Source organism: Delphinapterus leucas, chromosome 1 (assembly GCF_059928025.1).
Source record: "Delphinapterus leucas isolate spDelLeu-1000000601 "Yukka" chromosome 1, BTC_Dleu_Yukka2, whole genome shotgun sequence".
NCBI lineage: Eukaryota > Metazoa > Chordata > Mammalia > Artiodactyla > Monodontidae > Delphinapterus > Delphinapterus leucas.
Genome location: NC_143129.1, coordinates 130480767 through 130494959, shown reverse-complemented (window position 1 = coordinate 130494959; position 14193 = coordinate 130480767). Strand labels below are relative to the sequence as shown.

Below are 14193 nucleotides of genomic sequence, written 5' to 3'. Positions count from 1 at the left end.
AAACTGGTATTCAGAATGTTGGTGAAAGATATGATCTTTCTTCTAAAGGGTAACCTGATTTTTGATAAATGTGTTTGCTTTATAAGTAATCATTCTTTAGTTAATGGGTCTCTGACTTAGCTTGGACTGCTATAAAATACCACAGACTGGGTGGCTGAAACAACAGACATTTATTTCTAACAGTTTTGGAGTCTTAGAAGTCTACTATCAAGGCACCAGCAGATTCAGTTCCTGGTGCGAGCCCTCTTCCTGGTTTGTAGATGACTACCTTCTCACTGTGTCCTCATATGGCAGGGGAAAATGAGCTCTGGTCTCTCTTCCTCATCTTATAAAAATACTAATTCCATCATGCGTGTCCCACCCTCATGACCTCAACTAAACCTAGTTACCTATCAAGGGTTCCACATCCAAATACCATTACCCTGGGGATTAGAGTTTCAACATATGAATGGGGGGGTGGAGGGGAAGGGTTGGAGGAGTGGAGGGGGTGGGGACACAAACATTCAGTCCATAACAGTCTCTAACTGGAGAATGTGTATATGAGTTTCATCCTCATGTGTTTTTATATTTTTAACATTGGAATGCCTAAGAAAAGTCAAGCACTCTCCAGTTTACCACAGTCACTGCCACTCCCTACTGTCTTACTCCTTGCTAGATACTCTTAATGGTGTGGTCTACCTGAATTGTTGACTCTTGATTTAAACCATTTAACTTGTTAAAATTTATCAAGATTTTGGTATTAAAATATTCTGTTAATTCCCTCCTGTAGGATGGAGAACCTAATAAGGGGAAGGAATCCCCCACAATATCAGAGAAGTCCTTGTAAAGAAGTTCGTGCAGCCCTTCGGAAGAGGCCTGAAGAGGAGTGTAAGTATGTTTAATAGGTTTAACTACATTCTAGGTAGACTTAGGTGAGTGGCATAGTAAAAGTAAAACGTTAACCTTTAACTGATAAGTCAGATAACAGAGGTACTTAACAAATACTTGTTGATTCTAATTGAATTTATTTTTTAAAAAATATCATATGGTACCTGGATTCAGGCACTAAGAACATTGTTTTCTTAAGTGTTTCTCTTGTACTTCAGAATGCTCTACTAATAACTTGGTTCCATGTTCAAATGAGATTGGGAAAAGCTACACGATTTACCACATCTTTCTTAGATATCTGTACCATGAATATTATTTCCAAAGAGTCCTGAAGTAAAAAAAAAACAAAAAAACAAAAACAAAACAAAAAACTTTTAAAGTGTGTTTAAAGTGAACATTTTCCAGTGTCATTTGACCACAATTCTCTTTCAACTTTTTTTTTTAGAAAACTGAGGACTCTTTGAAAACAACTTCATTAGACTAAAGAGTAAATGTCTAGTAGCAAATCTAAATCCATTGATCAAAATGAAACATTTGATTTAATCGAATTTAGGAAAAGATTTTGAAAGAAGTCATGTATCCCCTCAGAAAGCCATTTTAATCCATCTTTAAATTATCAAAATGTTATAATATATAATTGTAGAGATTTTATCTAAATATTGCATCTAAATATAGCATTGTTGAAGATGTTTAACATAATACTTGCATTTTAAGTTTATAAGATGATCCATAATACTAGCTTTCCTCATGTTACTTGCATCTAATTATTTTCAGGGTACTAAATCACAATCCATTATGACAAAAATTCAGAAAAAATTTCTGAATGATGCCTTTTTACAGGAGTTTACATTTTGTAAGGATAGAGCTAATGCAGTGGGTTCACTGGCATATATAGTTTAGTAGATTTTTAGGGTTATATTGGCATTTTAAATTAGTTTGGAGTACACCATTCCAGGTAAAGACCAAATATATTAAATCTGGGCACACTCATGGCAAGTAGAGTATCTTTGTTTTGTTTCATTTTATTATAAAGTCAATAGATAATCTGATTGGGTTGCCATCTATGTCATTCAATATAGTGTTAGTTTTCTTTAATTTGGTATATTTATAGTTTCTAGCATTATAAACAATATCCAATTAAAACTAAAATTTGAAAATGAAGGTATAGTTCATGGCCATGTTAGAACAAAAACTGTTTATAAGATGCAGACTCGTGCGTAAAACTATTGCTTTATTATTGGGTTCATAGGGAAGCTTTGGGATTTCTCCTCTGTGCTGGTTGAACACAATCAGCTTAGTCTCTGTTATAGTTCTGCAGATTTTATTTAGAAACTTAGAAATGGTTTTTGTGGATAAATCTATAGTTGATTCTCATGGAGTCACAGAGTATATTTAATATATACAAAGTTATTTTTCAGGCCTCTTATACTGAGTTGGTCTGTGCCAGAGGTTGACCACCTATGGTCCATTTACCAAATCCGTCCTTACACCTGTTTCTGTAAATAAAATTTTATTGAAACAGCCATCTCCTACTTATTTAGGTATTGTGTATGGCTGCTTTCCATGGCAAAGGAAGAGTTAAGCAGTTGTGACAGAGACTATATGGTCCACAAAGCCAAAAGTATTTACCTGATTCTTTACAGAAAAAAGGTTTTAAAACCCTGGTCTAGGCCAGTGGTTCTCAAAGTGTGGTCTTCAGACCAGCAGCAGCATTAGCAGCATCTGAGAACTTGTTAGAAACACAAATTTTAAGGTCTTCAACACACATCTACTGAATCCAAATGTCTGAGAGTCGGATCCAGTAATCTGTGTGTTTTGAAGAAGCCCTACAGGAGATTCTGATGCAAGCTCCACTCTGAAAACCACTAGCCTAAGTCAAATGACTGGCGGCAAGATGACATTAAATCACCATGGATACAAAAGACTAATAATGATAAACATATTTCAGAGTTAAGTCTTATTGTTGTATAATGTAAGGTACATAATATAACTGTTTCCTGTGTTGTAACAAGCAAGCCCTCAACAATTGAATCGTGGCAGTCAGGACAATTTTTGAAATATCACTACAGGAGCTCAGCTGGATTGACTGTGTTATTGAACATGGAAGGACATAATGAGAAACATGTAAAGTATTATTCCCTGCCAGAGAGGTCTTCATTATCCCTTGTTAGTTTAATGAACAGTCCTTCTTGTCCTGTACAGACCACTGTTAATTCCCTAAGAAAGAATCCTCTTTTTTAGAATGGGAGGAATATAGTAGTTAATTTAGACATTAATTTTAAAGTCACCATAAGGGTGTTCTAATGTGACACTTAATGAACAGCTGCAGGACCCTGGGTATTATTTCCTTAATCCAAGACTCAGTTTACTTATTTGAAAAATAAGATTAATTAAAGAGCCTACCTTGAATGGTTATTTGGAGAATTAAGGAAGATTTTTTTAAGTACCTGGTATAGAACTTGGGACTTGGCAAATTTTTTTCCTCCTCTCTCTCTTCCTCTTCATTTATTATTATTGTTTTTCTTTTTTCACACTAACCATTTAAGGATAGAAAGCATGTTTTGATCATAGAAATGAAAATCTACAGAAATTATAACCACTGTTTTTAGAAATAATAATATAAAGCAAGGAACAGGTTGTAAACAAATGACATAAAGCTGGAATTCTTGCAGCAATGTTAGATAGTAATTCGTGTTAGATAGTAATTTGTCTCACACAGTTCTTTCCCTATGATTCTACAAATTCAACATGGGATCTAGACCAAGACTTACTGGTCAGCTTTCATGGAAAGCTGCCAACTTAGAAAATCATCATAGAAAGCCAAATGATAGTGGTTTTGTTTTACTGAGAATTGAAAGAATAGTGGAACTTGACTCAGACAATAGGATCCTCCAGATGCAAGGTGAGCCCTCTTGCATTTGGAGATATTGCAAATAAGAGGGTTTTGCTAAATAACAGAATTCATACTGCTGTCTTTTATGATCTTTTATACTTTTTACAATATTATCAATATTAATATCAACATTAGGTCACCAGACATAGCTCTTAACCAATTATTTCATGTGAATTATATCTAGCTATATTGCATTTAACATAGCCAAGCAAACTTTCAGTAAAAATTGATTCTTGTAAAAGACAGACTTTTAAATATGCTCAAGTTACTTACCATTAAAAAATAAAAATCAAAACTTTGTCCTCAAAACCAAAGAACCATTCAGCTACAGCCCTACATTCTCAGACTGCTCTCAGGCAAACCTCTCAAAGGAGTTATCTATACTCACTCCATTTACTTACCCCCAACTCATTCCTCTAAATCAATGCAGTCTGGCTCCTGCCCAATCACTCTGCTGAGACGGCTTTCATTCAGACCACTAATAATCTCTTTATGATGCTATATTAGTTTTATATTGCTATGTAATAAATTACCACAAACTTACTGGCTTAAAACAGTTTATCTCACAGTTTCTTTGGGTCAAGAATCCAGGTAGGGCTTGTCTAGGTTCTCTACCTCAGGGTCTCACCAGGCTGAAGTTTCATCATGAACTCAATTGGGGAAGAACCTACTTCCAAGCTTACTTAGGCTTGAATTCACTTTCTTGTGAATTCACTTTCTTGTGGTTCTATGACCAAGAGCCCTGCTTTTTGCTGACTTCCAGCTGAGGGCCACCTTTAGGGTCTAGAGATCTCCTGCAGTTCCTTGATATATATACATTCTCAGTATGGCTGCTTACTTCATTATTTATACTAAAAAACTTATAAATAAATAAAAGTTGAACTAAGAAATATTCAAGTAACCCACAGGAAGGCAAGAGAAAAAAAATAGAGGAATTAGAAACCAAGGGAACAAACAGAAAACAAATAATAAAATGGAGACATAAGCCTTAACAGATCAATAATTACATTAAGTGTAAATGGTGTAAATACCTCAATTAAAAGAGAAAGCCTGTCACATTGGTTAAAAAAAAAAAAAAGAAAAAGTTGCTATACAAAATGCCTTTTAAATGTAAAAATATGAAAAGGTTATATATAAAAGGATAGAAAAAGTATTTAAATGAAAGCTTGAGTGACTATATTTATATCAGAAAAAAGTAAGTCCAGAGTAAAACATAATAAAGAAGATAATTTCATAATGATAAAGGGGTCAGTTCATCAAGAAGATATAACAGTCCTAAACAATCCTAAATGTTTATGACTTCAATTTATTTTTTACAAATTTATATTTTCTTAAACTTTGTTTCAATAGCTTTGCTATGTTGTCTTTTTTTAAATTTTTACTCAGTCCAATTTAGTTTTCAATAGCTAAGTAATTCTTGGTAGCATAGTTGTGATTGTGGCCTGTTTAAAAGAAAAAAAACCACAATTGTTTTCATATAGAGCAATATCTATGAAGGTATAATTTTTCCTCAAAATTTCCCTGAGTCCATACTGTGTGAACTAAAATTCCACAGAGGCTTTCTGTTCAGTTTCTGAATTATAAGAAAAATTAATTGAAGAGTTTTTCTTTCTTTTACTGTCATAAAATTTAAATTCCTAATAACATAATTCTATCCTTATAGCATTGATATTTTACTTTTCCTTAATATAAACAATCTGTTTTATATTATCAGGAGATAACATTTAAAATTATTTTGTTTTCAAATAACTGAATGCTACCTTTCCAAATGTCAAAATATTCTTGTATTAACCAGTTTGGTGAAAATCATGATAATTAGTCAGGTTCCTGCCTTCATATTAGAAGTTACTGAACATGATTTAACCTTTCCCTAATGATTCAAGGACAGTTTTATAAATACCCATTACTGTCTAGAATTCCATCTGGGCATCCCTCCAAATCAAGTTGTTATCTTTCACTTCTGCTATGATTGTTCTTGCTTTTTAGTTACCCATTCTTTTGGCATTCTGTTTCCCATTTTAGTTTTCTCCTTCAGAGAGTTGATGCACCATCCTTATTAAGAAGTTTATATTAAATATGTGTCAATGAATCAAGGATTGAAAACCAGTCAAGCCTTGGATGATTTGTGGTAAATAGGATAAAGGAGTAGGGAACACTAAACGCAGTGTAAGAAGTGGAGTGCATTAATTTAAAAGATCCTAAGGCTACCCTTCTTCTCGTGGACTTCATCTCAATTTTGTGATGAATCCCCAGATACTTGTATTCTTTACCATGTTCCTATTTCAAACTATGTATTAATGACTCAAGTATGATGTTGATGACCGGGTGTTACTGTCATCTCACTCACTTGGTCTGGGGGCTTATGCAGTGGGTGTGGGGAAGGGCTCATATCTGCTAAGGAAATTTGAAGTAATCCTCAGGATGGTAACACCATGCTATGTAGTTACAGACCTCACACATGTGCATAACAATGTCAGTATGCAGAAGAGTTACTGTCTTTTCTCGGGCTTCTTTTTACACTAGGAAACCTCTTAGATGATCCTAGAAAATGTTCCCTATCACTTCACTAGCCTAAATTGGGTTATATTCCTATTCCTGTACCATTACTATACAGCATAAGAATGCTATGCACTCACTGGCTTAAGCCTGTTATACTGGACCAATCAGGTTAAAGAACTGGTTTGGTATTAAAAGTAATCCTAGATAAGGTAACGAAATGAAAGTAAGATGATGTATTTGCCATTTGACCTAGCATAATGGAACAGGTAAGGTTATTCAACACTGTATCCTATACTATTGTTTGTATTGTATATTTGTCTGTATATACTTAGCTATCCCAAAATATTTTAGGGATGGGAATGGGAACAAGGAACAGAAGAGGTGGTACTTGGGAGATCAGGTATCTGGGCACTGATATTAAAGTGACTTCCAGGCCTCTATTTATCATTCAGAGCCCTCTTTTCCTATCTAAGCCCTACAATTTGTCGGCAGTTATGTGTCCATTATCTTCAACTGCTCCTTTAACTTTCTTTAAAATACAGTTCCTTCTGGTTTGGAACGAGACCCATTTCCCCTACATCTCCCTTCCATTCTAGAGCCAGACCTTCTTTCTTTCAAATTTGAACTATTATTAGTCATATTGTATAGATGAAGCTATAGGATCTCAGACATGTTAAATAATTTATGCAATGTCACACAGCTAGTAAGTGCCAAAGCTGGGACGCAAATGTTGTTTGACTCCAGAAGCTACCTTATTCCTACTGTTCCATGCTATATAGCTACACTACAGTATTCTGTGTCCTCATTTTAGCTCTCCATGATTCATTTTCTGAATTTTTAAACATAAACTATCATACAAAGAAATGTGTATAATGTGTATATAGCTTAAAGAATTATAAATTAACAGTCATGTATCTAAAACATCAGGGTTGCTGAATTACACATTCTTACCCAGCTCTGCTTATCGTTTTAGTTAGCATATCCATTCTAGGAGACTAGTCTTTCCCACTCCTCATTTCTTAGGTCTTTCTTTAGGTGACCCTTTCTTAATTCCTACAACAAAGCCAAAGGAATAATATACATGGTTTTAGTACAAGGGGGCTCAAAGAAACAAGTGGTCAGTGTTTTCTCATTAGCTAGAAAATCTTACTCTTGTTTGACTTTATTAATATCTTAGATTGTGACTGTACAGTGTCATAACAAAAAATAACGCTGCATTTTCAACTTGAATTTTATCAGCAAACCTGAAATTATTACATGTTGCCTACTAATAATTTTGGCATGAGGTAAAAATAAGATTAAAGGGAGGTTAGATTAAATTAGACTTACAGCCTGAACCTTCTTAGACCAATTAGAAAATTGAAATCAGGCTCATGCAAACTTTGTACAAAGTTGATGTATTTTAGACAGTTTTTCCATTCAAGGTAATAATAGAAATTCAGGCAAAACTATGTCTTAAACTCTTCTCTGGAATATCTCCAGGTTTAAACCAGCTTCCTTAGCTATCCGCAGCCATATTTCTCCCAAGATTCTATTTAGGATATAATTTTAGAAAAGATCCACTAGCACTAATTTTCCTAGCACCTCTGGCTTAGCAAACCATTTGCTTGAGTTAGGGCTTGACTCTTCACTGAACTTCTCTTTTTGTTTGTTTAAATTAATTAATTATTATTATTTTTTTTTGGCTGCATTGTGTCTTCGTTGTTGGGTCTTCGTTGTGGTGCACGGGCTTCTCATTGTGGTGGCTTCTCTTGCTGTGGGGCTCAGGCTCTAGGTGTGTGGGCTTCAGTAGTTGTGACACGTGGGCTCAGTAGTTGTGGCTTGCAGGCTCTAGAGTGCAGGCTCAGTAGTAGTGGCGTACGGGCTTAGTTGCTCTGCAGCATGTGGGATCTTCCCAGACCAGGGCTTGAACCCATGTCCCCTGAATTGGCAGGCAGATTCTCAACCACTGTGCCACCAGGGAAGTCCCTGGACTTCTTTTAAAATGCAAATTCCTTTGAGGGTAATGCTAGTCAAATTTTAATACTACCATAAAAGTGATTTTAGATCACTAATCTCAGTAATCGCAAGGAATCAAATCTCAAGAGATGTTTGAATGCCCAGGAAGAGAAAGGAAAGGTCAAAATATTGTTATATAGGTGAGGAGTTTGAAAAACAAATTCACTTGCTACATATTTTTGCTAAGCGTTGGTTCTCTTATCTGGTGAAAGACTTCTTCAAATAAAATTTCAGCCCTTTCTATATCCTTCCGTATATTTCAGTAGTTACCGCTCTACTAATTTATTCCTTCTTTATGAAAAGCTCTCCTTCTCTCCTTGGCAGAGGGCAGGACCTCCCTCCTATTAGTCCCTGAAACACTTTGCACAGATTATTAATGCAGAACTTACAACACAGTATTTTATCCTTTGCTTTCATGTCTATTTTTTCCCCATTGGGTTGTTAGTTGCTTAAGGACAGGCAGATATATCTTATCATTTGTCTACCACTAGCATTAAGCACAATATTTGATATATAAGTATCACTCTAATAGAAGTTTACCAAAAACAAATGAACTATAAAAGATATAACTTGATTCATGCCATGATACTTATTGGAGTTTAAAGGCATCCAATATATAATTTCCATATTCCAGACCAATTTTGGAACCAATTAAGATATTGACAAGATGGCAGGAAGTTAGAGATCAATCATCAACTTTATTACTTTTAAAAGCTAGATTGGAGGACATAGCTGTGATGTTTGGCAACAATGGACATCTTCATACTGTACTCAGATATATGCATACTTAACTGACTCAGCCACAGCAGTACAGAAAAGCCAGAGACCTCCTCATGTGGGGAATTCCTCCTATAAAATTTATAGCAATGAGAAACAGACCAGTGTACTGTGTATTTCCTGAAGCAGCTTCACCCCAAAGAAAGGTGGAGAAAAGTGTTGGGCTACGCATGTCAAGTTCTTCAAATAATTGGTAAATAATTGCATTTCCTGTGGCTTCACTGGTGGCGCAGTGGTTGAGAGTCCGTCAGCCGATGCAGGGGACATGGCTTCATGCCCCGGTCCGGGAAGATCCCGCATGCCGCGGAGCGGCTGCGCCCGTGAGCCATGGCCGCTGAGCCTGCGCATCCGGAGCCTGTGCTCCGCGACGGGAGAGGCCGCAGCAGTGAGAGGCCCACATAACGCAAAAAAAAAAAAAAAAAAAAAAAATTGCATTTCCTAATAAGAGTTAGAAATGAGATAAGAGGTCAATAGTGTTGGGGAAATCTCTCCACACAGAAAATAAGTGAGTGGATAAGAAGCATCTCCACTTGCAATGTTCCTTAGAATTTTTATCTCTTAAACTACTGAGCTTAAACCTTAAGCCCTTAGACAACTAGTGGGGAATTTATTAGGGCAGTCTTTGCCAGATATAAACTGCTATTCTTTCATGGACTCTTCTGGTATCATTAGGGGCAGAGAGGAGGAGCAGGGTAGATTTAACTCCAAGACCACTGTAAACCAAAGTCTTGACACTTCATGTTCTACCTGTTATCCCAAATAATGTCCTGCATGCTTAGCAAGGCTTCTGCAATATGATTAAATTACATTCATTTATTCAACAAATATCTACTGTTTGAGTGCCTACCATGTGCCTCTCTCCCTGTTCTGGGTGTTTGTGATACATTGTGAGAAAAGATTTAAAAATCAAACCAAAAAAGGCAAACATTTCCAGTCTCAACAGTTATGCTCTTGTTGGGGAAAGCAGACATTAAACAAAATAAATGAGTTATAATTCATTAGAAGGCGATTCATACTGTGGATAAAAGTGCAAAGTTATGGGGGTTTAGGATTAGAGATTTGAGGGCAATTTCAAGTAGGGAGACTAGAATATGTAGAACTTTTACAAAAGATGAAGGAGTTAGCCACACTAGTTTACAAATTGTAAACTCTATGACTTCTGCATTTAAATTTAACTGGAAGAACTCTCCCATCCATAGGTTAATTTTGGCATGATGCATAGGTGATATATGGGGGAATAGTTACCTATACATACTGTCTCCTCTCTCAGAGAGAAGCTATTAAGACACTTTGCCTTTTTGCAAAGTTTAGAAGCTTGCAATGCTGAATACCCTAGTTCAGTTTGTTTGCAGTGCCTTTTTCCCCAGGCAATATTTTCAAACCTTTGAAAATTGTTGCCTCTTTGAGTGCCAGAGATGGGCTGAATGTGGGTCTAATAGCATGGTTTCTAAAAGTCAGGTGAGCAAATGTCTTTAGTCCTGGAACCCTAGTGCCCTTTGCCATATGTACTGCTATGGAATTGCTGAGGCCTATGTAGCTGCTGTCATTGTTATCTGTTTCATCTGGAGAATTAACCGCAGCATGTTCCTGGCCTAAAGCAGCTGTTGTTACTTCAGAAATGTGTGCCTCTAGGGACCTAATGAGGCTAAGCGTCTGCTCTTTCAAGAAACTTGCTTTTTTCAACATTGGGCTATTCCAGGCAGGCCTTGAGTAGAACCTCTTTCCGAATATCTTTTTCACAGAAGTGAAATAGGCCCATAGTGTTTTATCTCCCTCTATTGTTCTACTGATTTTAGGGTAATGTTGCCAGATAAAATACAAGACACCTGATTAAATTTGAATTCAGATAAGCAACAAATAATTTTTTACTGTAAGTACATCTCATACAAGATTTAGGGCACATTTAAAATGAAAATATTATTCATTCCTTATCTGAAACTCAGGTAAGGGTGTTTGTATTTGGATTCTACAGAAAAACAAAAACAATAGCATATATATATATGTGTGTGTGTGTGTGTGTGTGTGTGTATTTATATATTTTAAGGAACTGGTTCATATGATTATTGTGGCTGGCAAGTCCAAAATCTGCAGGCTGAAGAGCCAGGAAGAAGCTGATACATCAATACAAATTCAAAGTCCATCTGCTAGCAGAATTCCTTCTTTCTCCAGGGAAGTCAGTCTTTCTCTATAAAGACCTTCAACTGATTGGATGAGGCCCGCCCACTGTATGGAGGGCAATCTGTTTTACTCAAAATCTACTGATTCAAATGTCAATTTCATCCAAAAACACACTCACAGAAGCATCCAGAATAATGTTTGACCACATATCCAGGAATTGTGTCCCAATCAATTTGACACATAAAACTAACCATTACAGTGTCTTATTTTTATTCATTAAATCTGGCAACTCTATTTCAGGGGGTCTGAACTGAGTTTCTAAGAGTTTATATTGTTCCTATAGGTGATCTATTTCTTTCTTTAATAGTGTAAAACTAGTACTATTTCCTAGTACTTTGTTTTTTAGGTTTTCACTGCTTTTGGACTCATATTTTTTGTAACATATTTTTCTAAACTTTGTCTCATGAGGTCTCTCATATGAGAAATATGAAGTCAGTAAATTATGAGTCTTTCAATAGACTTCACTATTCAAATAAATCGTATCCATCCTCACCTGTCTGGGTTGGATAATCCCACCGAGGAAGAAATTTCCCATGAAGTCAGGATCAAAATCCAGGCCTAGACTTGATCTCTTATTGTTCTGCATGCCTTTTCCTGTAATATGTCTCCTTTAATATGCTTTGTCTTTGCTGGATCTTCCTTTAAAATGTTAACTTTATAAATTTCTGGAGGGTTTCTTTAGGGCAAGGCAATACCTGTACCCTCATCTATAATGATTTTATCCTTTGAAACTCCCCTAATAATGCTTTAAATATATTTTTTCCTATCCTTAAATTTGTCCAGGTTTTGTGATGCTTTGGTATCATGTCCCTATTCTTCAAGTTGTGGTTCCCAACTGCTGCCACTCTGGACTCTTTATCTACAGCTTTGAAAGGCCACATCCTCAGTAGTTTCCCAGACCCTGCCATCTCTTGGGGATTCGTTCCAGATCACTCTCTAAAATTCTGTCTCTCTGTTTTGGTTAGATTTCTTTAGGCTCCTGTCATAATTGTTTGACTTGGTACAGCTGAAACATCTCTCGCTTTTCGACTTTCTTCTTTAAGATTCATCAGAGCTGAGTCTATCCATTTCCTTTTAATATTTGTTCCTCTTGGCATGGAAGTTCCCATTTTCTATTTCATATCTGTCTAATATATCCTATAAAATCTCAATATTTCTCCTAAGGAAAGTTCTCTTTTCCTCCAATAAAGTTAGCCAGTTTTCCTTTATTTTGATTCTATTCTTCTGCTGCTTCTGTTCTAATAGTAAAACTGAAGCATTCTTCTTTTCATACCATTTCAATTCCTCCTTGATACCTTAACAAACTCAATTCTTAAAGACCAAGTGCTCCAAACAGACTTTATTATTTCTTTTTGTGACCTTTATGTATGCAATCGTTTCAGTGACATGTTTGTTATCTTTTTCAATTCCACCTAGAAGAGGGCAGATTCTCTTCATTAAAAGGTCTCCCTGTTACTTTTCATTTGTTTATTGATCAAATTCACTACTCTTCTGTGGGTACATCCACAATGAGAGTTCTCTAATTTATAAGGCCACGGACAGGGCTTATGTGAGTATCAAGCCCAAAGCTCAAGGTCAAACTACAGCAGCTTAAACACTGTGGCCAATGCGCACTAAGATCAGCAAGGCCAATACAGTGTTGATAAAACAGCCCTGTCTGTGCAAAAACAACCGCTTGCCTAGGAATAAAACTGCTGTGAACTGTAATAAACCCCCAATCAAATCTTGCATGGCCTACTTGCTAAAACTGAAAGCCCATAGCTCCATGTCCTGGCCCCATCAAAAACTTCTCCAGGTGCTACTTACCTCACCAAAGTTTGCTTTTTGCCTATTTGTTTTTATTACTGATAACACTGACACTTGAGGATGTAGCTCAAGTGCCTGACTACCGTGATCTTCCCAAGAATTAGCTCATGTAGCTTCATTCCACGGGGCCTAGTGCTGTACAGAAACTTGCAGGGTAAAACCAGATGTCCCAGGCAGGATCCAGAGGAGGGAGGGGAGGGGTTCTGAGTGCAGCATCTACTCTCAGTTCTTCTTCAGAACTCACCAATTGCATAACTCCTTCAGCATCCCTGGAAAAGAGAAAATGGGGCAAGAGCCCAGGAAGGGTAGGGAAAATGCCTCCTTGTGGAATCCTGAGAAGCAGGCAACATGTCTGACCCTACCTCCAGCACTCCTGTGGCACTCACAACCAGGAACCGACTCTGGCAGAAGTCCTTATAGCTCTTGTCTGCCATGATGGCTGCACATCAATGTCTAGAACTCCTGTTGCAGAATGAAAGACCAGCCAAGAGAGCTTCCTTACCCCTAGGTGGAAAGGGTACTCATACCATGGAAATAGCTACTCCAGTGAAATTCCTTCACAAAGTCTCCTTCTCTTTCAATAATCTGATCCCTTTTAAATCATTGATCTGGCTGGGGTGGGGGTCCAAAACAGTAGAACCTGAACTTAGCTAGCATAGACCAGCTAGAAGTAGTTCAGAGCACAGATCCTGGAGCCAAGCCACTGGCACCTGAGTGACAACTTTACTACCTACCAGCTGTGTGATGTAGGCAAGTTACTTAATCTCTCTGTGCCTCAGCTTATTCATTGAAAACAATAGGGAAGATTAAATTAGCTAATATATGTAAAGCTTTTAGAACAATTTCTGGCTCTATATAATTACTTGCTGTTATTATTACTTCGTAAATTCCACATACATCAGTCTGGCTTTGGAATATCACCTCTGTAGTATCTTGCTGCCTCTACTGAAGTCTATGTTTGAACAACCCATTATAATTGTGAGTCCATCTAGTTCTTCTGCTGGCCTAGCAAAAAAAACCAAATTAACCTGGCACCTTCCTGTCCATCCTTACAGTACTGGATGGGAAGCCAGAATAACCATGAGGCCACGGGCTATTTGCACCTCTGGTGAGGCTGGTTCCATTACTTCATAGAATAGCAATGCTAGCTCCTGAAAAAAATTATCTAGGAGCTG

General features: G+C 36.7%; 1 protein-coding gene across 1 annotated transcript in view; it reads left to right on the top strand.

Annotated features, from left to right (window-relative positions):
- The first annotated feature begins 464 nt into the window (after positions 1–464).
- LOC149750731 (leucine-rich repeat-containing protein 7-like) overlaps positions 465–14193 on the top strand; it is a 139552-nt gene continuing 125823 nt past the window's right edge. Inside the window, exon 1 of the mRNA XM_030759985.2 lies at positions 465–867. Within this exon, the coding sequence (XP_030615845.2) occupies positions 771–867 (97 nt within the window). The 5' untranslated portion in view covers positions 465–770. The remainder of the gene's footprint in view (positions 868–14193) is intronic.